The sequence below is a fragment of the Stegodyphus dumicola genome, chromosome 6, assembly GCF_044657685.1.
Source record: "Stegodyphus dumicola isolate Sdum_Otavi_A_Nest chromosome 6, ASM4465768v1".
In the NCBI taxonomy this organism is placed as follows: Eukaryota; Metazoa; Arthropoda; class Arachnida; order Araneae; family Eresidae; genus Stegodyphus; species Stegodyphus dumicola.
This window is the reverse complement of record NC_140773.1, coordinates 11,090,503-11,117,349: the sequence shown is the minus strand read 5'-3', so window position 1 is coordinate 11,117,349 and position 26,847 is coordinate 11,090,503. Positions and strand designations below refer to the sequence as shown.

The 26,847-nt window shown below is 33.8% G+C and overlaps 2 protein-coding genes across 13 annotated transcripts in view; one reads left to right on the top strand and one right to left on the bottom strand.

The window, feature by feature from the left end:
* LOC118194587 (serine/threonine-protein phosphatase 1 regulatory subunit 10-like) overlaps window positions 1-1,880 on the bottom strand; it is a 105,847-nt gene extending 103,967 nt beyond the window's left edge. For 5 of the 12 annotated variants that reach the window (XM_085818099.1, XM_085818102.1, XM_085818103.1 and 2 more), the window contains exon 1: window positions 1,535-1,873. The gene's annotated coding sequence lies outside the window, so the exon portion shown is untranslated. Of the gene's footprint in view, window positions 1-1,365; window positions 1,502-1,534 lie in introns of those variants that run through there. The other 7 variants (XM_085818104.1, XM_085818105.1, XM_085818106.1 and 4 more) reach the window with 3 other exon arrangements.
* Window positions 1,881-6,201: 4,321 nt separating this feature from the next.
* ATPsyndelta (ATP synthase, delta subunit) overlaps window positions 6,202-26,847 on the top strand; it is a 50,344-nt gene continuing 29,698 nt past the window's right edge. The window contains exon 1 of the mRNA XM_085818098.1: window positions 6,202-6,413. Within this exon, the coding sequence (XP_085674224.1) occupies window positions 6,294-6,413 (120 nt within the window). The 5' untranslated portion in view covers window positions 6,202-6,293. The remainder of the gene's footprint in view (window positions 6,414-26,847) is intronic.

Below are 26,847 nucleotides of genomic sequence, written 5' to 3'. Positions count from 1 at the left end.
AACGTTTATATTATAAAAAGAATGTATCAAAACGTTTTTGTTTTTTTTTTCCTACGTCTGTATTGTCTTAGCTTCAGATACATTGTATAAAAATATTTGGTAATTGTAAAATTATTATATCATAACCAAGTTAAAGAAATACCAAAACTGCTAAAATTTAGGCGACCCTGTTTAAGAAACTTTGATCTAGTGAACATTCTTTGAATAAATCACAATTAGGAAACTTTAGTGTCAGTTATCAGCAAGAAAAAGATTTCCTCTTCTTAACAGAGCATCTCAACGGCAAAAATTATTCTTAAAAAGTCCAGTACTATGACGACTTCGCATGATGTTAGAATACCTATATTGGGTTTTCATCTGCATTCTGCATGTTAATATACACAAGTTCAAAAAAAATTAGTTTTATTATGTCTTCCGTTTTTTTATCAGTGTATAAAAATTCATATTTTCTGTCAAAACATAAAGCTTGCTTAATGATCATGATGTCGCCAAATCCTGTGTGTATGGTAGCAGGATTAAACCCGTAAATTTTATTTAAAAAATATTACTTCATTCCTTATTTTACAGTTTAATCAGCCAGACAATGTAATTTAATTTATACAATACTTTCTTACCTGAAATGCAAATTACAGAGGTAAAGGATTAAAACGTAAATTTGTCATTTTTGCTAACTCTCAAACTATATATCATTGCAGAATCTCAGTATTATTTCACAATATTATTTTACATTTTAAAATTATAGTAAAGCACTATTATTCTAAAAATGTCTTATATATCTAAAAAAATAATCTTATTCGCGAATGCATTAATTTCAAATACATGAAAAACATGGGGAAAATCTGTTCTCATCTTGCAAGCACTACTTCGTTCGAATAAATTCTTTGCAATAAAAAAAAGGAATGTATGATCAGATATTTACTATCATATATATATATGCGCAAGAAACTAAACTCCTTATGAACTCTCTTATACCAAGAACTCGAATGGAAGAAAAATTCGCACACAACTGTCCCATATCCATCAAACTAAATTTCAGCCATTCTATGATACATCTCCAAATTATAATAAAAATTTTTAAAAAAACGAGTAGTTCAAATTATGAATTTAACATGAAACACATTGCAATATCAATGTTTTACAAACTCAAATGATTTATATTATAAGAAACAAATAAGAATTGAGAAAACGATACCCTAAGAAAACTTTTTCGCCGTTAATAACCTTCACCTCAACTTACTGCATCGCCATTTTCAACTGAACGCCATTACCACGAACTGAGACGCCATTTTTTAGAAACATGGAAGAACACTTTAACCTAGAACTTTTGCATTTAATCATATTTATGGAATTCTGAAATCCACTTACTTTTTATACTGAAATGATTCTGCTCACCTTTCCAAGCCTTTATACTACGACAGAAATACCACACGAATATTTCAGCTAATATATTTATTTACGTGTAAACCTTCGTTACTTATCTTTATAAATACATTAATCTTCAAAATAATATACGTTGTTGGATAGACAAACCTACCTTTCCTAATTTTTCACTTTACAGCATACACTTGAATGGAAATTTTTATAGTACTATTTCGTTTATCAGAAATAGAGAACCTAGACAGACCTTCTTTCCGAGTATGTACATCAAATATACATATACAATATATACATATATATGTATATTTATTTGTATAAAAACAAAAAATAGTAATATAGCACACAAACTGAAACCTAAATACTAATAATATTGCAAATATAATAAATTTTAAATCAAAGAACTCTTAATTTATACAGGTTCCTAAAACGTTATACTTTTCTTCAACGAATACACCCTTGCGCGTACGAAGGCGACCCCGTATATTTCAAACACGTATTCATACACACAAAGCTACTCGTTCAGCCATTGGGTCTTGATTGTGATAAAAAATATTTCTAGAGGGCGCTGCGCAACAGTCTTTGCGGCTTTTTTTTTTTACAGAAGTCCCCAAACGTTTTGTCCCTAAAAGCACAATCTAGAGTATCTGTTGGACGCTGGATATCATTTGCTTTTTCAAATAGTGAATAATGCATGCGCATAAAAAAAGAGATTAGTCGTATTTCGTTTTGTGCTGGTATCTGTGTTGCACGCAGTTTCTTTTTCATTAATAATGAGAAACTTTGCACATAGAATTTTGAGAACTAAAATACTTTTATTGCGATCGATTGGCAAAGGGTTGGGAATACCTGATGTTCTCGAATATAGACAATAGTAAAAAAAATTGCTGTAGCTATTATTAAATACTTTTTCAAAAGCAAATTTTATTCATTCAATAATTTGCTCGTCATAAGTATTTAAAAATTTAGAATACTAGTCTGCACATTAATCTGAAAACTTTAGAAACTTTTACTTACTAACGTTCTGTTTACATATGTTCAGTTCTCTATTCCCTGTTGTAGTTTCAAAATAAATAAACAAGCACTAAAATTACATTTGAAATTACCATTTCAAAACTTCAAATTACATATCGTTATTAACGCAGAAAATTATACAAATATTTTATATGCATGTAGATGCTTGGCCAAAGTTTTTTAGCTTGACTGTTATTAGACCAATGAAACCCATTTACACTTGCGACATTTTCTCAGCGCATGAAATGCATTTTATTAAAAAAACCGTAACTTTCTCTGGAATTATTTAGGCTCAATATTCCGCTTATACACTCTCAGACAAAAGAAACGACGCACCGAGAAGATATAAAGCAAATTGGACACAAATTGATATGCATACAGGTTTCGACGAGAAATGCAAAATTTTACATTTTGGCTGCCAATGAATGAACAGTTGTCGCTATAGCGCATCTGATCTGCGCAACTAACAGGATATTTAGGAGGAGAAATTACGATTCCAGGTCATAAATTCTTCACCAATTTCATTCCGTGTACTCTGGTAGACAGTAACTATACCTCGTATACAGGTGCGCAAACTATATGCGCAGATGTCAGAATTTGAGAGAGGTCGTGTAGTGGGCTCAAAGAAGCCGGTTGGTCTTATCGAGGAATAGCTCGACATTTGAGCAGGAGCGATGCCATTATTAGATGATGTTGGCAGGAATGGGTGAACCATGGCCGCGCACAGCGTCAAGAAGGAAACCGTAGGGAACATACTAGAGAAGTGGCAGAGCATGAAGACCGAGCAACCGTCAGATCGGCACTCAAAGCCCCTGGTGCAGCATTATCATAGATTCTACGTGCAACTAGTGCTTCAGTGACCGCAAGGACCTTTCATAGACGACTCACAGAAAAGGGGCTGAGGGCACGGCGTCCCTTGTGCCGACTACCATTGACCTCTGTACAACGTCAAGCCCGTTTTCAGTGGTGTCGGGATCATTCCAACGACTTCATATAACAGGTAGACGGCTCACCCACAGAGAATTCGTCTGCTAGGATGTCTCCAACATATACCACGTGACTAATGCTCTTGGGGAGTGATAGCTTAGGCTGTTCATCGCCAGTTTGGCCCGCTTTTGATATGGCAGGTAGTACTTTTTATTTCCATCTGCTAGCAGTCAGCAGACAACGGCCTCGAATTAGGTTGTTCGATTTTTTACAATTATATTTAGATATAACTTAACCCCTTTTTTCCTGAATATTTTATCTATATTTTTAATTCCTTTAAATTATTTGCACCATTGTTTAAGATGTTTAGGTTAAATAATTTTAGGAAGAAAATCTAAAATAAATAATAAAATATTGAGATGGAAACTTTAATTTTGAATAACGTTAAAAAATTAATTGCACTACTGTTATAATATTTGAGAAGGTAAAAAAAATCTCGTTTAATTTTAATGCATTGCATCCTAAAGAGAAAAAGAAAATCACATTGTATTATATGTATTTATGCCATTGATTGAATTTCTTTTCTTGAGATTATATTACTGGAACAAAATAATGCACTCTTTTCTTGAGATTATATTACTGGAACAAAATAATGCAATCTTAATTACTGATTTCCACACTCATATGTATGTCATGGGGGGGATCAATACATCTTATTAACTATAAAAATTATTTTATATTGAATATGTATCAAACGGTAACAAACTTCAACTCAGTATTTATTATTAGGATCAAAACGATATTACAGTTAAAAATTCTCTCACTCTTTTTTTTTTAAATACTATTTAAAATATGGTAAGTTTTTCACATCGCATTTTTTCAATTACAATAAATTTCTAACAGCATCGTAGATGAGACAGAATTATAATCCAGATTATTTTTATTTTAATTGATTTTATAGAAAATAATGATAAAGCATTGAGCTTTATAAAAGTAATCTGATTTTTAAAATAATGCTGTTTAACTTTTTATGTTCAATGTTGCATGAATCAAGATCTTTAGCTTTTTTTTAACAAAGTAAACATATCGCACAATCTTTTCTCAATAATTTAATGCTAATAATAGCGTTTTTCTTTTTTTATCGCAGGCAGTAATTGTTTATGAAATCAAAACGCGTACGACTTGGCGAAAAAAGGTTAACGCCAATTGGCGCAGCTTTCTATTTCAACGGAATACACGGAAAAAACATATAAAATTCAATTATTTGGAAAGGGTGATTCCTGTAAATAGTGTCACAGTATTTAATACATTTTGATGCTAATAATACATGCTGAAAATGTCATATACGGCGGCAATTTTCTTATACAATATGGCTGAAACTTTCCAACCAATTCAACAGAGATAGTAAAATGACAAAAATACTGAAAATAAAATTATAAATCATGCAGTATTAACTTGAAATGAATGTATGTATTGTATGAAAGGTTACCAGTCCTCCTTTCACGAAACTTTCTTTACATCCGTAGGCGCTGCAGCGAATAACCAAACTCTGGATTGTAAATTAATTGGGATTAAATTTTATGGGACCAAGCAGAGCAGCAGTCTTTCGTCCCATAGAAAGCAATGTAAAGTATTTCCGCACTTTCGGAATTCGCGCAGCAGTCACGTGACACTAATGTTGGAACCGGTTGAAGGTTGCAATACGCTCTCTACCAGTATATTATTTCGTTGGCTCAGTCGCACTGGAATGTCACTGACGGGAGTAGAATAGTCTTCAGTGATGAGTCTCGCTTTGAATTGAGCCCCGATGACCAGCGAAGGGGAGTCTGGAGACGCCCCGGATAGTGGTGTGATACCAACCTGACCGTCTTCCGGCAGACAGGCCGACAACCAGAAGTGATGGTCTGGGGTGCCATTTCATTTCATAGTAGGATCCCTTTGATTGTCATCCGTCTACACCTTACAGCTCAGCAGTACGTCGACAAAGTTCTAAGGCTCGTTGTGTTGCCCTTCATGTAACGCCCCCTGTGCTTATATTTCAACAAGATAATGCCGTCTGCCACACTGCACATGTTTCTACTCTTGCCTTAGTGCTTGCCGAATATTGCCTTGGCCAGCAAGGTCGCCGGATCTCTCTCCTATTGAGCAGGTTTGGAGCATTATGAGCAGAGCCTTCAAACCAGCTCGTGATGTTGACGATCTAACGCGCCAGTTGGACAGAATTTGGCCCGATGTTCCTCAGGAGAACATCCTCAACCTCTATCAATCTATGCCAAGCCGAATAACTGCTTGCATAAGTTCCAGAGGTGGACAAACGCGTTATTGACTTTTTCGCTTTGTGAAGCTCTATCACTTCAATAAATCATCCAATTTTTCTCAAACTGTAATCATTTGTTTTTCTGTACATGTACATCACTTCTACAGATTTTTGTCCCATTAGGATAACTCTTTCTTGGTGCGTCCTTTTTTTTTTTTTTGTCTAAGAGTGTTTAAACGAGTTTTCAGAATTTTATTTTCAAGTCTAATCACTGAATGGTATTTCATAAATTTACTGTATGGATTTCCTGAAACTTAAAAAGACCTTAAAAAGAAGGAACAAGTAGAACAGAACAGAAAGCAAAAGACAGGCTGAGAAAAGGGAACCCTTGTTTTGCAGTCTTGAATATGGGATACCGTAAAGGCACAACTAAAAACAACATAAAAGTACAATTCAGAGTTTGGGCTAAAATAGAGAAGCTTAAAAAAAGACTAGTAAGCCTGGCATAACACAAGCATTTTGTATATTATAAATAAACTACGCTTAAAACGTTTGGCAATCTTGTTTTCAAATGTCTGCTTAATAGTTGCAAAAAAGACCTTAGAGATTCTTTGGCACGACTTTGACTTCAACTTAAGAATTTCTGCGCGACCGACGATACGACCTTACGGCAAATATTTCTTGTCTGTAATCTGTTTGTATCCCTGATTTAATTCAAAGAATGGCGAGATTATTAACTCGAAATTCCGTAAATTTCACATATCGTTTGTTGAATCATTCCGGTAAGCAACAGCGGCGATATGCAAGTGAAATGTCATTTACTTTTTCCTCCCCAAGCGAAGTAAGTAAATATAACGCTAGATATTTATGTCAGTAAAAACTGAGCAGATATTTAATCATAGCATGTATGTGAAAATGCTATTTTGTTTTAACTAAAGCTTACATTTGAAATTTATGCAGGTAATGTGTCATTGAAAGTAATATGTATGCCTTTATTTAACGTAAAATTAACAGCCACAGTGATGAAATATCACTGTGGCTGTTAATTTCGATTCATTGGTTCCTCTCTGGTTTTAATATACTGCCTTGGATGTGTATAAGTTTCTACATTGTGGCAGTTAATTTTGATTCATTGGTTCCATCTAATATTTGGGTTTAGTTACAGCCATGAATATGTATAGTTTTGTAGATTAGCCAGTGTTTACCTTAGGGTAAAGTTAGTTAATTAAAATAAAATGGCACTGCTTAAGAGAATATAGTTTATATTTTCATAATACATGGAGAAAAGCATGAAAATGCCCATGTACCCAAATCATTTGCCAGGATTTAAATCCAAATGGCTATTGGGCATAACTTCCAGACCATTGTAGAATTTCAACAAGATCTTGTAATTTTTCCCATAATTATGTTCCCGTTTTTACAGTGTACATAAAGTAATAAATCTCGACGAGCATATTTGGTCTTTTTGCAAGGTTTGATAAAATATTCCTTGCTGCAAGAGAATCTTTGCCAACCTTACATGAATTATCCTGTAGAATAGCATTTTCAAATTAGAATGCTTACAGACCATTCTAATTACATACTTTTGTCCCACTCAAAGTATTTTCGACTTTGACATAATTTTGAGTGGGACATACTTTTGTTCCACTCAAAATTAAATTTTAAGCATACTTACTACCGGTGTGTTTATATTTTAAGTTAAAAATTCATTACAATTCACTTAATTGTTTTTGGGTATTAAGTTAATAATGGAAGAAAATTTGCGAGTTTTCAAAAAATCGCCAAATCTGTTATTTTCGCACATTTAGAAAAATCGCTAACTCATCAGATTGCTTTATTAGATGGTTGCGAAGTTGAATTATGTAAACATGCAAAAAATTCATATATAAAACAGAAGTTCGAGGAAGACAACGAAAAAGTATTTGAAAGTTAATAACTATGTATTTTATGGGATCTACTTTTCATAATATCATATACCATTTTTAACTTGTGAGGATGCGTGCTGTATTATGTAACACGAGAACACCCCAAGTAATTAAATGATGTAAAAATTAAACATATTATTACAATTCAGTAAAAGAATGCATTCTGTATTAATTGCAACATTTTTTTATATAAAATAGCTTAAAATAATGCTAATTTTAAAATTAATAACAAATAAAGAAACTACTCTGATATGTCCCCTCAAGTCGTCAAATTTCTGGCCAAAAACTCCACGCAGCCATATTGCTATCTAAATTTTTTGTCTACATTTCGAACTTTAAGCCTAAAATGTCCCCAAAAACACGGTTTTCGCGAATGCAAAAACCACGTTTTAAACACACAATTTAAGCTAAAAATCCGAAACAAAAACAAAAAATTCAGGTAGCAAAACCGTAAAGTTTCTAACCAAAATTATTTGACAATAGTCTATGTACACAGCGATATGTTTTAACTTAAAAAAAAGTCATCTACGAATGGCACAATCTAGGCAACGAACGAATCTACGAACTACGCACACCTCGCATTAATAAATTAACATAACAACAATAAATTTCAAAGAATACCATGTACACAGCGTCCTGTTTCAACTTTAAAAAACATCTGCGAATTGCACAATTTAGACGGTATGCACTAATCAACAAAATAACTAAACTAAATTGCAAACCATTCAAAAAAAAAAAAAAAAAAAAAAAAAACAATAACGACAGAAATTCATACTAAAAAAACAATGAACATAACATTCTACAAAATAAGAACGAGAATAAAATAAAATGCACTTACCATGAATTAATGCTTTCTCGAACAGCAGAAATACCAATTTCATACCGCCCTTAACATGCCGACATGTAATCACTATCGTATTTATATGACAGCCAGATACACTATGCAGAAAATTCATACTGTGGTTCACAAATAAATAAAATAACAAATAATCACAAATACCTACTTCTATCATGCACAGCCACTAAAAATAATCTCCCGGACCCTCTTTCCACACCTCCAAATACCCACTTGTCCCTCAACAGGATGGCCACGACGATATTTCCTTTTGCCGAACTTCAATTCAACAACTTCCACCATTTTATCTTTCCCCCCAGCTTCTCAGATACAGAGCATGATGCGAACGAACTTCAGTGAAAGATTTTTGAACATCAACAGGGTTGTCATACAACACACAATCGCACCAAAAACCAGCGCAGAACACATATCGCCACATTTGGTGAAATTAGGGCGTATATCAGAGTTGTACCCAAATAAATAATTTTCTTCCAGATGTGTAGGGATCATTGATGTTTTTTATTTGTGAATGGAATTATAATCAAAATTATGCAGAATTATTACATGAACGAGTTATAATTAATATTGAAATCAATTAGGCTCAAGAAACATTAGATATTTTGCAATATATACATGAATCATCTATTTCACAGTGCTCTTGACATATTCTTTTTTACACTTCACACACATAGTTTTTGATTTTCTCTCTTTTTCTCTTCAGCACATGTAACATCTGTATTATATATTTTTTCTTTTTTTGTGGTTCATTAAATCATTTTCTGTAAGAAATTGGCCAATTAATAACTGATATGCCAATTGTCTGTGGTTTCTTCAGATTAGTATAATGGAGTTAGGATGCGATTTGCTATTTCACTAGAACTGCCGGGTAGAGTAGACTTTAAGGTACCCATTTTATTATGGCGAAGTTGTTGTTTGCTTTATTGCCAAGTTGTTGTTTCATTTATGGTAGCCTGAGTAGTTGAATGGGTTGATCATTACATTATGGTAACTTGGCGTTTTTTTGGCGAAAATTTGGCGACCAACTCTCCTACAGCTACCCTCTATTTTTTTTTCCTGCCGCCATTTTGTCTTCACGAAGTAAAGACATGTTTCTTTTCTTTTTATCTACCGAACACTTCTTCCAACAATCTACTAGCCGAATTACACTTATGCTAGAAATTTTATCTAACAAAACTGCTTAATCATGACAAATATTCACTGCAAAATTGGGAAAAAGTGCACAATACCATACTCCTTACGCGTTTTTCAAAATAACACATACACATAAACCATGTACACGCCGACTTATTTTTACTTAAAAAAACATCCCAGAATTGCACAAAAATGGCATTGCGCACACTCTTCACTATATCCATGTACACTGCTTTTTTTCTCATAAATTAGAAAAATTTCACAAAAATACATGACAATTTTCTCAATCTTTAAACCCGGTAAAAAGAACATATATGAAATTACCTGATCGCGAAAAAGTATTTACCCTTTCCAAATATGAACATTTCCACATATAAAATAAATAAAATATCCAAAAACTTTTACCTCTAAATCATCTATTACATTATACGCGTCACCAACGAATTCATACCGCAAGCATTACAAATACTTAGTATCAAATATTTAAATTATTTCCATGCACGTTTACTTCAACTTAAACGTGTACCAAATTCCTACAAACATAAAATTCACAAAATAACTATCATTTAATTAAAATATCACTAAACCATGTACACGTCAACTTATTTTTACTTAAAAAAACATCCCAGAATTGCACAAAAATGGCATTGCGCACACTCTTCACTATATCCATGTACACTGCTTTTTTCTCATAAATTAGAAAAATTTCACGAAAATACATGACAATTTTCTCAATCTTTAAACCCGGTAAAAAGAACATGTATGAAATTACCTGATCGCGAAAAAGTATTTACCCTTTCCAAATATGAACATTTCCACATATAAAATAAATAAAATATCCAAAAACTTTTACCTTTAAATCATCTATTACATTATACACGTCACCAACGAATTCATACCGCAAGCATTACAAATGCTTAGTATCAAATATTTAAATTATTTCCGTGCACGTTTACTTCAACTTAAACGTATACCAAATTCCTACAAACATAAAATTCACAAAATAACTATCATTTAATTAAAATATCACTAAACCATGTACACGCCGACTTATTTTTACTTAAAAAAACATCCTAGAGTTGCACAAAAATTGCATTGCGCACACCCTTCACTATATCCATGCATACTCCTTTTTTCTCATAAATTAGAAAAATTTCACGAAAATACATGACAATTTTCTCAATCTTTAAACCTGGTAAAAAGAACATATATGAAATTACCTGATCGCGAAAAAGTATTTACCCTTTCCAAATATGAACATTTCCACATATAAAATAAATAAAATATCCAAAAACTTTTACCTCTAAATCATCTATTACATTATACGCGTCACCAACGAATTCATACCGCAAGCATTACAAATACTTAGTATCAAATATTTAAATTATTTCCATGCACGTTTACTTCAACTTAAACGTATACCAAATTCCTACAAACATAAAATTCACAAAATAACTATCATTTAATTAAAATATCACTAAACCATGTACACGCCGACTTATTTTTACTTAAAAAAACATCCTAGAATTGCACAAAAATTGCATTGCGCACACCCTTCACTATATCCATGCAGACTCCTTTTTTCTCATAAATTAGAAAAATTTCACGAAAATACATGACAATTTTCTCAATCTTTAAACCTGGTAAAAAGAACATATATGAAATTACCTGATCGCGAAAAAGTAATGAACATTTCCACATATAAAATAAATAAAATATCCAAAAACTTTTACCTCTAAATCATCTATTACATTATACACGTCACCAACGAATTCATACCGCAACCATTACAAATACTTATTGTCAGATATTTAAATTATTTCCATGCACGTTTACTTCAACTAAAACGTATACCAAATTCCTACAAACATAAAATTCACAAAATAACTATCATTTAATTAAAATATAATTAAATTCAAAAACACTACTTAAAATATAAATGAGCACATACATTAAATTAATACATACATAAATACCCATTTCGAATTCACTTTAGTTACGGCCATGGGATCCAAAAATTCACGAACACTGTTTCACACAACACAGAATAAAGCCAAATACAAAATTTCCCGATTTCCCCCCTTTTCCGATTAAAGAACCGTAATTCGTCCATTAATATCACATGACATATCCCATGATTTCTCATTTCCCTCACACAAAATAATGCGTAATCGGAACTGAGTACACACAATATTACCAAAGTGCCAGGTAGTAACCTTTATCGCCTCCAAAATGTCGCCAAACTACCAGTTATCATATTGTAAAGATCAACCGTTGAATGTTATGGAAACCCTATTGTGACGTAATCAGGTGCATGATTCTGGGAAATTTTGAATCATGGGATGTTTTGTAAGCGTTTTTGTGGTGTGTGTTGGTTTGATTCTTTAGACGGTAGAATGGCCGAATGTAGTAAGATTAATTTGAAGCAGAAGGGGAAAAGAGCTTTAATTGATTGGTGTGTAAATGAAGGCTTACTTAGTAGCCATTATAAGTGTCCTGTATGTGGGAAGGATATGCATCTAGTCGAACATAAAAACCACTTAGATAGATTTGAATGGGTTTGTAGGAAGAAAGGTTCAGATGGTGACTATGTGAAGCGTTCGATCAGAAAGAGTACCTGGTTTGAAAAAAGTCATTTGAGTATGATTGATATTTTGATTTTTACGTGGCTCTGGGTGTACGAAGCGAACTCGAGAATCATGGTAAGTGAATACTTGCTTTTGGTAGTGCTTAAATTTATAACATGTTTTTCCTTTTTTATGTTATTTTATTGTTTGGTTTAAAATGTATTTTATTGAGATTATGTATTTTTTGCTTGCCTATATTGTAGAATTTGGTGCTCCTTTGACTTTTTAAGTGTAAATATATTGATGCGTACATGGACAAAGTAAAGGGAAAGTGGCATGCAAGTTTGTGCAATTCGGGGATTTTTTTAAAGTGAAAATAAGTCTATGTGTACATGGATATCGAGTTTGTGCAATTGTTTGTCTTGTTATTTTGCCTTTGTGTAGTGGCGATTTTTGCGCCAAAAATCACCGCTACACAAGCCAAAATAACGAGTCAAAGAATTGCACCAAATCGGTATCCATGTACCGCCAAAAATCGGCAAGTTTCGCCAAGGGGTACCCTAAACTATACTTTTACCGAACTGCCGACTTTCTTGTACGGCCCATCTGTTTGCTGACATGCGTAAATTTCCATGTTGAAAGCATAGAAGGTTCTAGAATCAACCATAGCAAATATCTTTATACCATATCTTGCAGGTTTCTTAGGTATATACTGCCGAAAGGAGCATCGTGTATTCCCCTACATGCTATAATTTCTTTCAATTCTTGACAAAATTTTCAAATAAATCTCTTATTGGAGCTAATTTTTATCCTTTCCTATAAAATAGTCAGTTTGATCACAAGGAATGTCTTCTGAAAAGTCGCACTCTTCTTCTAATTCAGACTCATGATCACTAAATACAGTACAAAGTCTGTAATCCAGACTCGTCGGGACTTCAGCGATTCCTGATTAGGGTTTTTTCCGGATTATAGATCATCAATTTAAATCTTGTAAGATGGCATGCAGAAATTATACAATTAAAAATATGAAACTGTAATTTATGAAATAAAGAGCAATTATGATCTAAAGGGTATCAAAATTTACAATACTTTATTAAATATTGCTTTCAATGCAAATGGTTTCAGTTGCTTCGTTTTTTGTGCTTATACTTTCTCTTTAATTCTCTCTTCTTTAAAAAGACATAATTTCTTGTTCAGTTACGAAGCTCCACTGTTCAAATCCTGTAATTGCTGTGTTGAGAATATCGACTAAGTTGTCAATAGAAATTTTTTCATTTTCAATAACCTCTCTGTGACTTTCTTCAGTATCGAAGTGAGCATGTGTAAACACTTTACGTGCATGCGTGGCGGACGCGCGCATCAAACGCGTACGCGTAAGTTTGTGGCATTGAGGTCTGGATTATAGATCATTCCAGATTACAGACTTTGTACTGTATATCTTCATTATCTGAAGCTTCTAATTCTTTTTCTATAGAATCATCATCCGACGAAACTCCCTTTTATAAATTTTGAAGTCTTTTCATCTCTTGATCGTACGTCAAATGAGGGAAAGACCGAACAGAGCGACTTGCACACGCCATGGCTCACACGGAAAATAGTAACGCAAAAGCGCACGTGGGTTGTCAGAAGACCCCAAACTATTATTTAAACGGTAAATGCTCAGATTTTGCCGTTTCCTCTCGAGACATATAGAACATGACCTTGAAGGCAGCTGCTGATGGACCTAAGCATTTCGGATTATATTAGATTGCCAGCGAATTTTTTTTAGCGTGGGGTGCCGGAACACCCCATGCGTGTCTTCCCGTGTTAATACAGTAGCAAAAGAGAGTAAAACGTTTTATTATGAAGTTTAAGCAATTGTAATAAGCAGTAAATGAGCAATAAATAATAGGAAAGCACTGATTCATATTTAAGCTAAAACTTTAAAACAAATGTGGAAGAAAAATGAAGATAAAACTTAAAATTTTGATTGACTGAAACATGAGCCATTGTGTAGTAAATAATAATAATAATAAAAATGGTTTAACAGTTTTAACTACATAAATTATATTTTTACAATAAATTTTTATTAGTAATAAACAATAGAAGCCCACATTTGTGTACATCTACACTAAAATATAAGAATACAATGAAGATATAATTCAAAATGGCGTGTTCATTTCAACCACGGTTTTAATCACGTATAATGTATTTACATCTAATGAAAATTACTTTTATTGTGGTTTATATTTAAATCAAAATCTGTATTAATCAATTCAGAAAATTTAACAAATCTATGAAAAACTAACAAAAATGAATCTTACCTTTTCCATTTATTCATCTGATGATTGAGGTGGGTAAATAATCTTATTTGCTCTCATAAATTTCGAGAAGTGATCACCCTCAGATAAATGAGAATATTTCTTCTACCACATCTACTCGGCCAGGTATGAATCAAATTCATCTTTTACCTGCCGAGTAACCTTCAAATCCTTTTTAATGGCATTCTACGTGCCCTCAATTGAATTAGTATGAGCACTTGTCATGGGATCCTTAAAAATGAGATAGCGATTTAAATGAAAGTGCATGAATCCCTCATCACTGAGGCAATCGTACCATTTCCAACAGTCCAAAATAATAATAGATCTCGGCAGAGTATTTTCTTTAATAATCCTCAACAGGCATTCTTTCGTTTGCTCTTCAACTACGGGAAAAAACATTTAGTCGTTCCCCTTTCCATAACCCCCAAACACCCATTTACCTTCCATGATGATATTTTTTTTTACCAAATTTACATTCATCAATTTTAACCACACTTTCAGGCCTTTCAAGTACGTTATTCTTTCACACGCACATCTCCCTACACACCTCTCTACAAAACATCATCCGGTTGAACTTTGGATTATGGTAACTTTGAGATTTCTTGGCGAAAATTTGGCGACCAACTCTGCTACAGCAACCCTCTATTTTTTTTTCACCGCCATTTTGTCTTCACGAAGTAAAGACATGTTTCTTTTCTTTTTATTTACTCAACACTTTTTCCAACAATCTGCTAGCCGAATTACACTTATGCTAGAAATTTTATGTAACAAAACTGCTTAATCATGAAAAATACAGTCAAAAGTCAAAGTCAAAAGTACAAAAAAAAATACAGTCAAACTGCTTAATCATGAAAAATACAGTCAAAAAAAAAAAATACTCGTCGGGACTTCGGCGATTCCGGATTATCGATTTTTCCGGATTATAGATCATCAGTTTAAATCGCGTAAAATGGCATGCAGAAATTCTAAAATTAAAAATATCAAACCGTAATTTATGTAATAAAGAACAAATATGATCTAAAGGGTATCAAAATTTGCAAAAAAAAAGCTTAATATTTATTTGTTTACTTTATTAAACATTTCTTTCAATGTAAGTTGTTTAAGTTGCTTCATTTTATGTGATAATACTTTCTCTTTAATTCTATAAACAGACATAATTTTTTGTTCTGTTACAAAGTTCCGCTGTTCGAGTCCCATTAATTGCTGTGCCGAGAATACCGACTAACTTGCCAATCGAAATTTTTTCGTTTTCACTAACCTCTCTGTCGCATTCTTCATGTCTTTATCCATTTTTTGCAGCAATTCCACTTTTTGGTTGATGGACATCAAAACATACTTTCGTTTTGTACGATCCTTTGGGAGCTCCAGATTTGGAAATTCTATTTGACATAATCGAAAGTTCAAGTTTACTTTTATAGTATTGGTCTTACAGTCTGCAAAAAATAATAAGCGGGATCCAATTCGAAGATTAAGGAACAACGCAATCATCAACATTAACTGAAATAGATAATTAGATAATTTTAGCTTATACCGTTCGTTATACATAAAATGTGCAAAACGTATTCTGCACTTGCGCACACGCAAATGCGCAGTCGTAAGAGGTCTTACGCGCACGCATAAACTGTTGGAAAATATAGCTTATTTTTAAACTTTTTAATGCATCATCTCTCCTCCTTGAAACGTTTATTTAGTTTAGTCCTTATTTTTAATATAACATAGTAGTTACTTCTACTTTTTCATGCTGCCACTGTTTGCATTGAAAACGGACTGTCTCAACCTAATTGAGATGCAAAAACGAAACATGATTTACGTCATCTGAAAAGCCGATTCGTGCCGATAGCTGATTGGTTGCCGTGAGATGACGTCATTCCTACTTCTGCTATAAGTATCTCGCGTCGCTCTGGCTCAACCTCCAGTGCGATTCATCTACTATGGCTTTGACAATAGAATCCCAATGAAAAAAATAATTAACTGGGACATATTCAATAATTACTTAGAAAAACTTCCAGCCAGACCTGCTCTTTCCAACTCCGCTGACATAGAATATAATATCACCAAAATCAATAGAAGCATCAATACTGCACTACATCAAGCTACCTGGTACGAAGAATATAAAAAACCTAAACTACCCGAAGAAATCCGCAATAAAATTAAAGATAAAAATAGAACTGCAAAACTTTGGAGGCTCACAGCTGATCCTAGAATTAAAAACATACTTAATAGAAAAATTAGAAACATCAAAAACCTCATGAACGAATATAAATCCAATAATTGGGAGCTCCTACTTGATTCAATGGATACAAATCAGGACACTGTCTGGAAAATCGCCAAAACTCTCAGGAATAGTAATAGCAGCTTTGGTCCCATCAACACCGTAACCGGAACGGCTTACACAGACAGTGATATGGCAGAAGCGTTAGCTGACCACTTTGAAAATACCTTTACCACCAATAATTATCAAGATGAAGACACTGAAACCGAAGTCAATAATTTTATCAACCAACTCAACTATTATACTGACACTGAAAGCATGCCCTTTACTACTCCAAATGAAATCAAAATTATAATTAATAACCTTAAAAAACGCAAAGCCCCTGGTTTTGACGGTATCACCAACAAAATACTGGATATTCTCCCCCATAGTTACATAGTCCTGCTTACAAATATAATTAACGCCTGCATTCGTCTTAACTATTTCCCAGGGCAATGGAAACATGCCATTATCACTGTCTTAGTCAAGCCAGGAAAAAATCCAGCAGAATTAAACTCATACAGACCTATTAGCCTGCTACCATGTATGGGCAAAGTCTTCGAACGGGTTATGAAAAAGCATCTCTCCTACCACCTTGAAAACAATAATATTATTAAAAAAGAGCAATTTGGATTTAGAAAAGATCATAGCACCACCCATCAACTACTTAACGTCACAGAATATATGGCAGAGGCCATCACCAAAAAAAATACTATTGCAAGCTGCTTTATTGATCTTGAAAAGGCTTTCGACAAGGTATGGCATGAGGGTTTGCTCTACAAGCTATACCTTGCCCGTCTGCCTATCAATTTCATTAAATTAATCTACTCATACCTTAAAGGGAGATGTTTCCAAGTCCGAATCAATAATCGCATATCCAAAAAGAAAAAAATCAAAAGTGGAGTGGTACAAGGAAGTGTTCTTGGCCCTATACTTTTCAATATCTACACCAATGACATGCCCATTCCCTTTAATTCGGAAATCTTCAAATTTGCAGATGATACAGCTATAGTCACCAAATCCCTGAAGCCGCAACTTGCAGCTGATAAACTAGAAATTGCAGTTAATCAAATCGCCCACTACTTCAATATCTGGAAGCTCAAAATTAATCCTACTAAAAGCCAAGTAATTTTCATCAGAAGACACCATAAAAACACTCCCATTCTTAATAATATCAAAATTAACAACCAACAAGTCAATGAAGTTACCACCATCAAATACCTAGGAGTTTACTTCGACCAGCAACTACAATTTAAAACCCATGTTGACTACTCCATTAGGAAAGCCACCGCTGCTAAAATGGCATTACGACCACTCCTTAATAGAAAATCCAACCTTAGCATTAATCTAAAAAGAAGAATTTACCTCACTCTTATCAGGCCAATGCTCCTGTATGCTGTTCCAGTCTGGGCCACCGTATGTAAATCTTACAGGAAGAAAATTCAAATATATCAAAATAAAATTATTAGAGAAATCCTAAATGCTCCTTGGTTTACAAGAAACATCCAACTCCACAAAGATATAAAAATAAATGCCATTGAAGACGAAATTTTAAAAACAAGCCATAATCTTTACTCTAAAATTACGCATTCAAGATATGAACACATCAGAAAACTTACAGATTACGACCCAACAGTCATCGCACCAACTAAAAGACCGAGGAATATTTTCCACGATACCAAGTGGTAACTGTAAATAGTGTATATAAAGACTTTATAAAATGGACTTGGTCCGGTACCCGACCGCACATTACTATTGTTTTCTTACTCTTATCAACTATATAATCAAGTTTTATTTTCAAATTTTTCATTTTATCATATACTATTTAACCAAGATTTTTACCAGTGTATTATACTTACAATATATTGTAATTAGTGTTTATAGTGTAAATACCCCGGTGGAAACTACTAACGGACTTAGTTTACAGCGTAATGACTCTTTACTATTTACTCAAATTCTCTGTGTACCGAGATAGCTTTTCCCTCACTCACGAGTGCCTTTTCACCGAGAGAACATTCATAGGAACCAGTTTCAGTCAAAAGAGCGTTTAAAGACGCTACGTATGGGGTCATTGACCGATCCCGCCATTCACGCATCACCGAACAGCTTTCTTGCCTTTCCAGATTAGCGTTGTCACGCAACGGAGCTTCGCCCTTAACGGCGCGGCGATTTTTTCGCCTTCTCCTTCTAACTCCATCGCCTTAGGGCATACAACTACAAAAGAATCAGTTAAAGTCGGGATCGACTAACACTGCTACGTTCATGAAACGATTTGATTTGATTTGATTTGATTTTGGCTCAACCTAGCTTCTAGTTCCTGGTTTCCCGGCTGGTGTGTAAGCGGTTTCCAGCCCCTTCCAAAGGATGCCTTGATTCCGGTTTACAAGATGATGGTTCCAGATTGAAGTTCTTCAGTTCCGGGGGTTGTCCTGTGAGTGACTGCCGTAGGCAGCGTCCATGTTTCTTCAAGGAGGGTGGAATTAAAAATACGTGAGCGGCAACGATTCCTTGTGCAAACGGCGTTAGGCCGGTTTTAAGTGGTTTCACATTTAAATTTTTTCAGGTGTTTTCTTGACCATTGATTATGGACTTATGGAATGGGTAGCCTGCTTTATTTTTAGGCTGCGTAGTCACTATTTAGGACATCTTCATTTTTTTGAAATTTGTTTGTATAGAATGCCAGTGTTTTGGAGTACAGGTAAAAATATTTGATGAATGATGATTATGTTATGTTTTTCCTAATACTCTAATATTGTTGAAATTTATTTTATGTGTTTTTATTTTTTATTATATTGTTAATAAATTGGTTAAGTTCAAAATCTTTTATTGTCTTCAATGTCTGCACAACATAACTCAGAGAGCTTTCATTGCTAATACTGCTAAATGTTTAATATCTTTAAACTTTAAACTTTGCTTTAGCATCATTTTGGTTATGGGCCCAGTAGCTCCTGAGTTATTTTTAGTGCAGACTTTTGAAGTTTAAAGTTAATTTAGGACTTAAGAGATTGGGGGGCGGTTTTTGTTAAAATTCAAATATGTCTACTGTTAGTGTCATGCATAATATTGCTAAACTTGATGCATGTAATTATTTTACATGGTCCAAAGATATGAAGTTTGTCTTGAATGAAAAAAATGCATGGCTTTTGGTCAAAGGTGTTGAGAAATGTCCTGATTTAGATGATGTTAAGGGTATTGCAAAAGAAATTATTGCCGACTTTCAAAATAGAAGTCGATTGGCATTATCGTTAATTTATATGAATGTAAGCCCTGAATATAGAAACTTGATATGTGAAATTGATGACCCAGTAGTGGCATGGAATACGCTTGCCAAATATTTCCAGCCAGATTATAGGTCAAGACATATGTCCCTGTTTTCAGAGTTCTTAAATTGCAAAATCAAGCCAAATGAAAGTATTAGTTTCTTTTCTTCTAGATTAAAACGAGTAACTGAACAGTTAGCTGATATTAATCAGGCTGTAAGAGACTTTCTTAGGTTTCTTCCAGATAAATTTGATCAAGTAGTTCAGAATATTTTGAGGTGGCCAGATGAAAAGTTCATTTTTAAAAATGTTGAACTTGAAATTCTAGCAGAGGAAACGTGTCTTAATTTAAGAGAGATGGATAGGGAAAACTCCAATAAGACTATAGAAGTTCAAAGTACTCACTATGAACCCAAATTTAAGCAGATTAAAGGGCTCAAGTGTTATAAATGTGGCCGTCCAGGTCATATTCAAAAATACTGTAGAATGAGTGGTAATTTTTCCAGATCACCCTCACCTGCTTCTTCTGTTTCCTCAGCTGTATCTAGTAGTAATAAAACATCTTCTAAGTGTAAGAATAAACCCAAGTTGAGTAAAAGTAATAATTCCCATGCACAGTCCCATTTTATAGCTCAAGCCAATATTAACAATTTGGAAGAAAATGATGATAGTTGGATCTTTGATACGGCAGCATCTCATCATTTTTGTAAAAATCATGAATTGTTTGATACTTTTTCTCCTGTGAAAAATGAGAATATGCTAGTAGCTATTGATGGGGTAACTTTTCCAATTCATGGGAAGGGTACTGTTAAAATGAAATTTGGGGATACGGTTATTTTGCTTAAAGATGTGTTATATTCACCTGAACTAAGACGAAATTTAATATCTGGACCTAGGGTGGATATCAATGGAGCAAGATTTTATGGTAAAAATGGGCAAATTAAAGTTACTGATGATGAGAATTCAACTTTGTACAAGGCTAAGTTGATAGGAAGTAACTATCATGTGTTCCCGAAAATAATCAAAAAGGGGGGCAAATCTGTAAAATTTGAAGCATCCGCAGTTCAGAATAATAACAGTGAATTATGGCATGGTCGGTTTGGTCATATAAATTATGATACTATTGTCAGGACTAGTAAGAGACATTCAGTTCGAGGTCTTCCTGTGTTAAAGCACTCAATTTGTTTTTTGAACATTGCCAAATCAATAAGCAAAGACGAATCTCCTATAGACCTTTAGAAGGTATTCAAGTAAAGAGACCGCTTGAAAGGGTTTTCTCTGATGTATGGGGACCTATTAACATTCCAGGTAGGAATGGTGAACGTTATTTCGTTTCCTTTATTGACGAATATTCTCGTTATGTGGTAATGTACCCCATTGTGGAGAAAAGTCAGGTGTTTGAAGTATTTGAAAGGCATATAGCACGTGCGGAAAGATCTTTGAACCTTAAGTTGAAATACTTTAGGACTGACAATGGGCGAGAATATGATAATGATCAATTCAGGTCATATTGTAATAAAAATGGTGTAAAGCACGAATTTACAGATGTCTATACTCCAGAACAGAATGGAGTTTGTGAGAGATTTAATCAAACAGCTCTAAATAATGTACGTGCAATCTTACACGATAGTGGAATAAGTTCTGAATTTTGGTCAGATGCAGTAATGTATTTTGCATATTCATTTAATAGAATTTGTCATAAGGGCCAAGATAGAACCCCATTCGAATTATACACTAAGCGGAAACCATCAGTACGTCATCTTAAGGCATTTGGAACGATTGACTATGTGGGAATTCCAAAGGCTAAAAGAAATTCTAAACTCGATCCAAAGTCAACAAAGGGCCGATTGATTGGGTACAGTGTACGAACAAAAGGGTACAAGATTTGGTTGGAAAATGAGCAAAAGGTAGTAGAAACCCTAAATGCTACTTTTAAAGAGTCGATTGGAATGCAGAAAAGTGGCAGTGGAGCTGCACTGGGCACCCTACCTGATTTGGAATCTGAAGAAAGGGTAGAGTTCCAATCTACTGACACTCCAGTTGGCTATTTTCCTGAAATAGAGGAAAGAACCGATACCAATGTACCTTCTTCTACAATTGGCACTGACACTCAATCTACATTGAGACAAGTAACTTGGCTTTGTAAACCTGTTCCAAGGCCAGACGGCACTCGTACGGATGTGTATTATTTTGAGAGGGGGTGTAATCAAAGACTACGATCACCAAATGATGTAGAAAGGTATTGCACTGAACATAATATTCAGTATGATCCTACCTTGTTTGATTTCAAGGGAAGCAATACTTATAGTGGTGAAATCGACCCAACTGGTACTCCTTCAACGTCGTATACCCGAGATAGCTGACTAGATGTTTCAATTCCAAACACTTATAACCAGGCAATGAAATCCACAGAAAAGATTAAATGGATAGAGGCAATGGAAGAGGAAATGGCCAACATGCGAAAGCATAAGGTATGGCATCTGGTTCCACTTCCTAAAGACAAGACTCCACTAGGTTGCAGGTGGATTTTTAACATTAAACGTGACGAATTTGGAAACATTGTTCGTTTTAAAGCTCGTTTAGTGGCTCAGGGTTATCGGCAAATTAAATACGATACCTATGATGAAACCTACTCTCCTGTAGTCAACTTTTCAGTAATAAGGCTCTTTTTCTTCCTTTTAGTTGCACACCTAGGATGGGCAAATATACAATGTGACGTGAAAAGTGCCTATCTCTACGCTCCTTTATCAGAGGAAATTTACATGTCCCAACCACAGGGTTTTGTAGAGCGAGATAAAGAAACTTTTGTGTGTCGATTAGATAGAGCCTTGTATGGTTTACATCAGAGTGGCCGATTATGGTACTACGAGTTGGATAGAACACTATGTAACCTAGGGTTCATCAAGTTTGAGTGGTGTAATTGTGTCTATCGTTTTAAAGATTTTGTCATTCTGTTGGTTTATGTTGATGATATAGTTGTGTTTGGGAAAAGTGAAGTTCAGGCCAAAAGGATATTAAAAGTTCTGAGTTCACATTTTGATTTGAAAATTTTAGGTAAAACAAGAAAGCTTCTGGGTGTGGAGTTTGAATATGAGAAAAATAATGTTTTAATTCATCAGCAATTATATATAGAAGACATAGTTAATCGATTTAAGTCTTTTAAAATACAAATTACTTCCCTTCCAATAGTTTAAAGGTGTGAAATACTCAAAGTCTCAAAGTCCCAGTACACAAGAAGAAACGAATGAAATGATGAATTATCCTTATAGAAATGTTTTGGGATGTCTATCGTTTCTTTGCAATCGTACTCGTCCGGATATAGCTTATGCTGTTAATATACTTTCTCAATTCCAAAGCAATCCTGGTAAGTTTCACTGGGAAGGATTACTTAAACTTTTAGGGTACGTTTCCAATACCAGACAGCACAAACTCAAGCTGGTATGCAAGGAACTGAAGCTCAATATATATTCAGATTCGAATTTTGCTTCAAGCAGGGATGGTATGGTGTCTATTGGTGGACAAATAGCTTTGTTGGGAGAATCACCTGTATCTTGGCGTACATTTAAAGAAAGGGGAGTGAGTTTATCTACTATGGAGGCTGAATTTATCTCCATGACTGAATCAGCAAAAGAATTAGTTTGGTTTAAAAACATTTTGGATGAATGCATTCAGTTTAAAATTGCAAGTAACTATGTTTTGAGACCAATATTGTTTGCTGATAATATGGCTGCTATATGTTTTACAAAATCACCCATTGAAAACTCGAGGACAAAACATATAGATGTGAAACTATTTTTCATTCGTGATCTATTGAACGGGGAAATTTTTGATTTAAAATATGTCCCAAGTAAAGATAATCTGGCTGATCCCATGACAAAACCGCTGACTAAGCATAATCTGGTAAAATTTTGTGGAACAATTTTCTTATGAAATTTGTTTTTGTGTGTATTTAAATTAAGAGTTTTGTTAATTTGAAAAATATGTTATAAGTCATATATGATGGATATTAGGTAAATGTAAAATTGTATAGTGTAAAATGTTGTATGAGTGACCAGGGCCCTGGGTAAATGTATTGAGCGTATGATCATATATATGACTTTGTATTGTTTTGTAACATGTTGGACTTTCTTGCTACGGTAAAATTTTTGAATAATGGGATAAGATTTTCCCAAAGAAAAATGTTCTTAAAAATTTCTGAATGAAATTGTGATATTTATTTATTCTTGTTTTGAATTTTGTAAAGATACTGGCATTCGGTTTTTATTTCAGGTCGGAGATGATGATGTGGGGGGCATTTGTTGGAAAATATAGCTTATTTTTAAACTTTTTAATGCATCATCTCTCCTCCTTGAAATGTTTATTTAGTTTAATCCTTATTTTTAATATAACATAGTAGTTACTTCTACTTCTTTTTCTTGCTGCCACTGTTTGCATTGAAAACGGACTGTCTCAACCTAATTGAGATGCAAAAACGAAACATGATTTACGTCATCTGAAAAGCCGATTCGTGCCGATAGCTGATTGGTTGCCGTGAGATGACGTCATTCCTACTTCTGCTATAAGTATCTCGCGTCGCTCTGGCTCAACCTTGCTTCTAGTTCCTGGTTTCCCGGCTGGTGTGTGAGCGGTTTCCAGCCCCTTCCAAAGGATGCCTGCAGTCCGGTGAAAGGATGCCTTGATTCCGGTTTACAAGATGATGGTTCCAGATTGAAGTTCTTCAGTTCCGGGGGTTGTCCTGTGAGTGACTGCCGTAGGCAGCGTCCATGTTTCTTCAAGGAGGGTGGAATTAAAAATACGTGAGCGGCAACGATTCCTTGTGCAAACGGCGTTAGGCCGGTTTTAAGTGGTTTCACATTTAAATTTTTTCAGGTGTTTTCTTGACCATTGATTATGGACTTATGGAATGGGTAGCCTGCTTTATTTTTAGGCTGCGTAGTCACTATTTAGGACATCTTCATTTTTTTGAAATTTGTTTGTATAGAATGCCAGTGTTTTGGAGTACAGGTAAAAATATTTGATGAATGATGATTATGTTATGTTTTTCCTAATACTCTAATATTGTTGAAATTTATTTTATGTGTTTTTATTTTTTATTCTATTGTTAATAAATTGGTTAAGTTCAAAATTTTTTATTGTCTTCAATGTCTGCACAACATAACTCAGAGAGCTTTCATTGCTAATACTGCTAAATGTTTAATATCTTTAAACTTGAAACTTTGCTTTAGCATCATAAACGCCTGTGCGCATGTGTCAACGCGGCGCAGGCGCAGAAAGTTTTTAGCTTTGAGGTCCGGATTATAGATTAAGATCCGGATTATGGGTGTCCGAATTAACGACTTTTGACTGTATTAACTGCAAAATTGGAAAATAGTGCAGAATCGCAAACTCCTTGCACGTTTTTCAGAATAGCACATACACATAAACCATTTACACGTCAACTTATTTTTACTTAAAAAAACATCCCAGAATTGCACAAAAAATGGCATTGCACACACTCTTAACTTTATCCATCTACACTGCTATTTTCTCATAAATTACAAAAATTTGCACGAAAATGCAGGAAAATTTTCTTAATCTTTAAACTCGATAAAAAATTACCTGATCACGAAAAAGTACATACCCTTTCCAAGGATGAACATTTCCACGTATAAAATAAATAAAATATCCAAAAGCTTTTACCTCTAAATTATCTATTATATTATAAACGTCACTAACAAATTTATACGCAAACATTAAAAATAGTTACAAATACTTGGTGTCAAATATTTAAATTATTTCCATACACGTTTACTTCAACTGAAACGTATACCAAATTCCTACAAACATAAAATTCACAAAATAACTATCATTTAATTAAAATATCACTAAACCGTGTACACATCGACTTATTTTTACTTAAAAAAACATCCCAGAATTGCACAAAAATGACATTGCGCACACTCTTCACTATATCCATGTACACTGCTTTTTTCTCATAAATTAGAAAAATTTCATGAAAATACTCAACGTATATCACTCAAACGTATTCCAAAATACTACAAATATATAACTCACAAAATCACGATCATTAAATTAAAATATAATTAAATTAAAAAACACTACTTATATAAATAAGCACATACACTAAATTAATAAAAATTAGATTACGATCCTAATTACTTTAAACTAAATCATTGCTAATAACAATTTTCCAATAATACCATATTAATTTATTTACTCCTTACACTTAGAACAATGCATAAAAATAATATCCTCAAATGATTAAAAATACTAACTTACCTAATCTTCTTCAAAACCTTCATTACGTGGCTGCAGTACTACTGCTAATTTCTAAATCCGAAATCCAGTAGTCAACTGGAAGTCTATTCACCAAGTAATAAGAAATTAATAAAATTTCACCTATACTCAAACTACTTTCAGCAAACCACGTACCCTTCCTTACACTGCGTTTCACAAAATGTCCATTTTCACCAGATTTCTTGCACCGCCATTTAAACTTTACTGTAATATCCTTCCTTTCACACAATCTCAATTTATTATTATTATCAGATAAACGCATTAAAAATTTAGAATTCACTTTACATAGCGCCATGCAATCCGAAAATTAATCAACACTATTTCATGCAACACACAATGAAGCTTAATACAAAATAATTTTTCCAAATTAACCCCCTTTTCCGATTAAAGAACTGTAATTCGTCCATTAATGTCACATGACATATCTCATGTTCTCTCATTTCCCTCACACAAAATAATGCGTAATCGGAACAGTACTTCTCACATTATTACCAAAGTCTTAGGTAGTACCCTTTATTGCCTCCAAAATGTCGCCAGACTACCTGTTACCATATTCCAAAGATCAGCCCATCATCCAATCTACCATAGTGTGGTCACTCACATGCAACTCATCCATAATAACATACTGATTTGTGCATTTCATAATAAACTGATTTGTGCATTTCTTACCCCACAAATATGTTGGTTG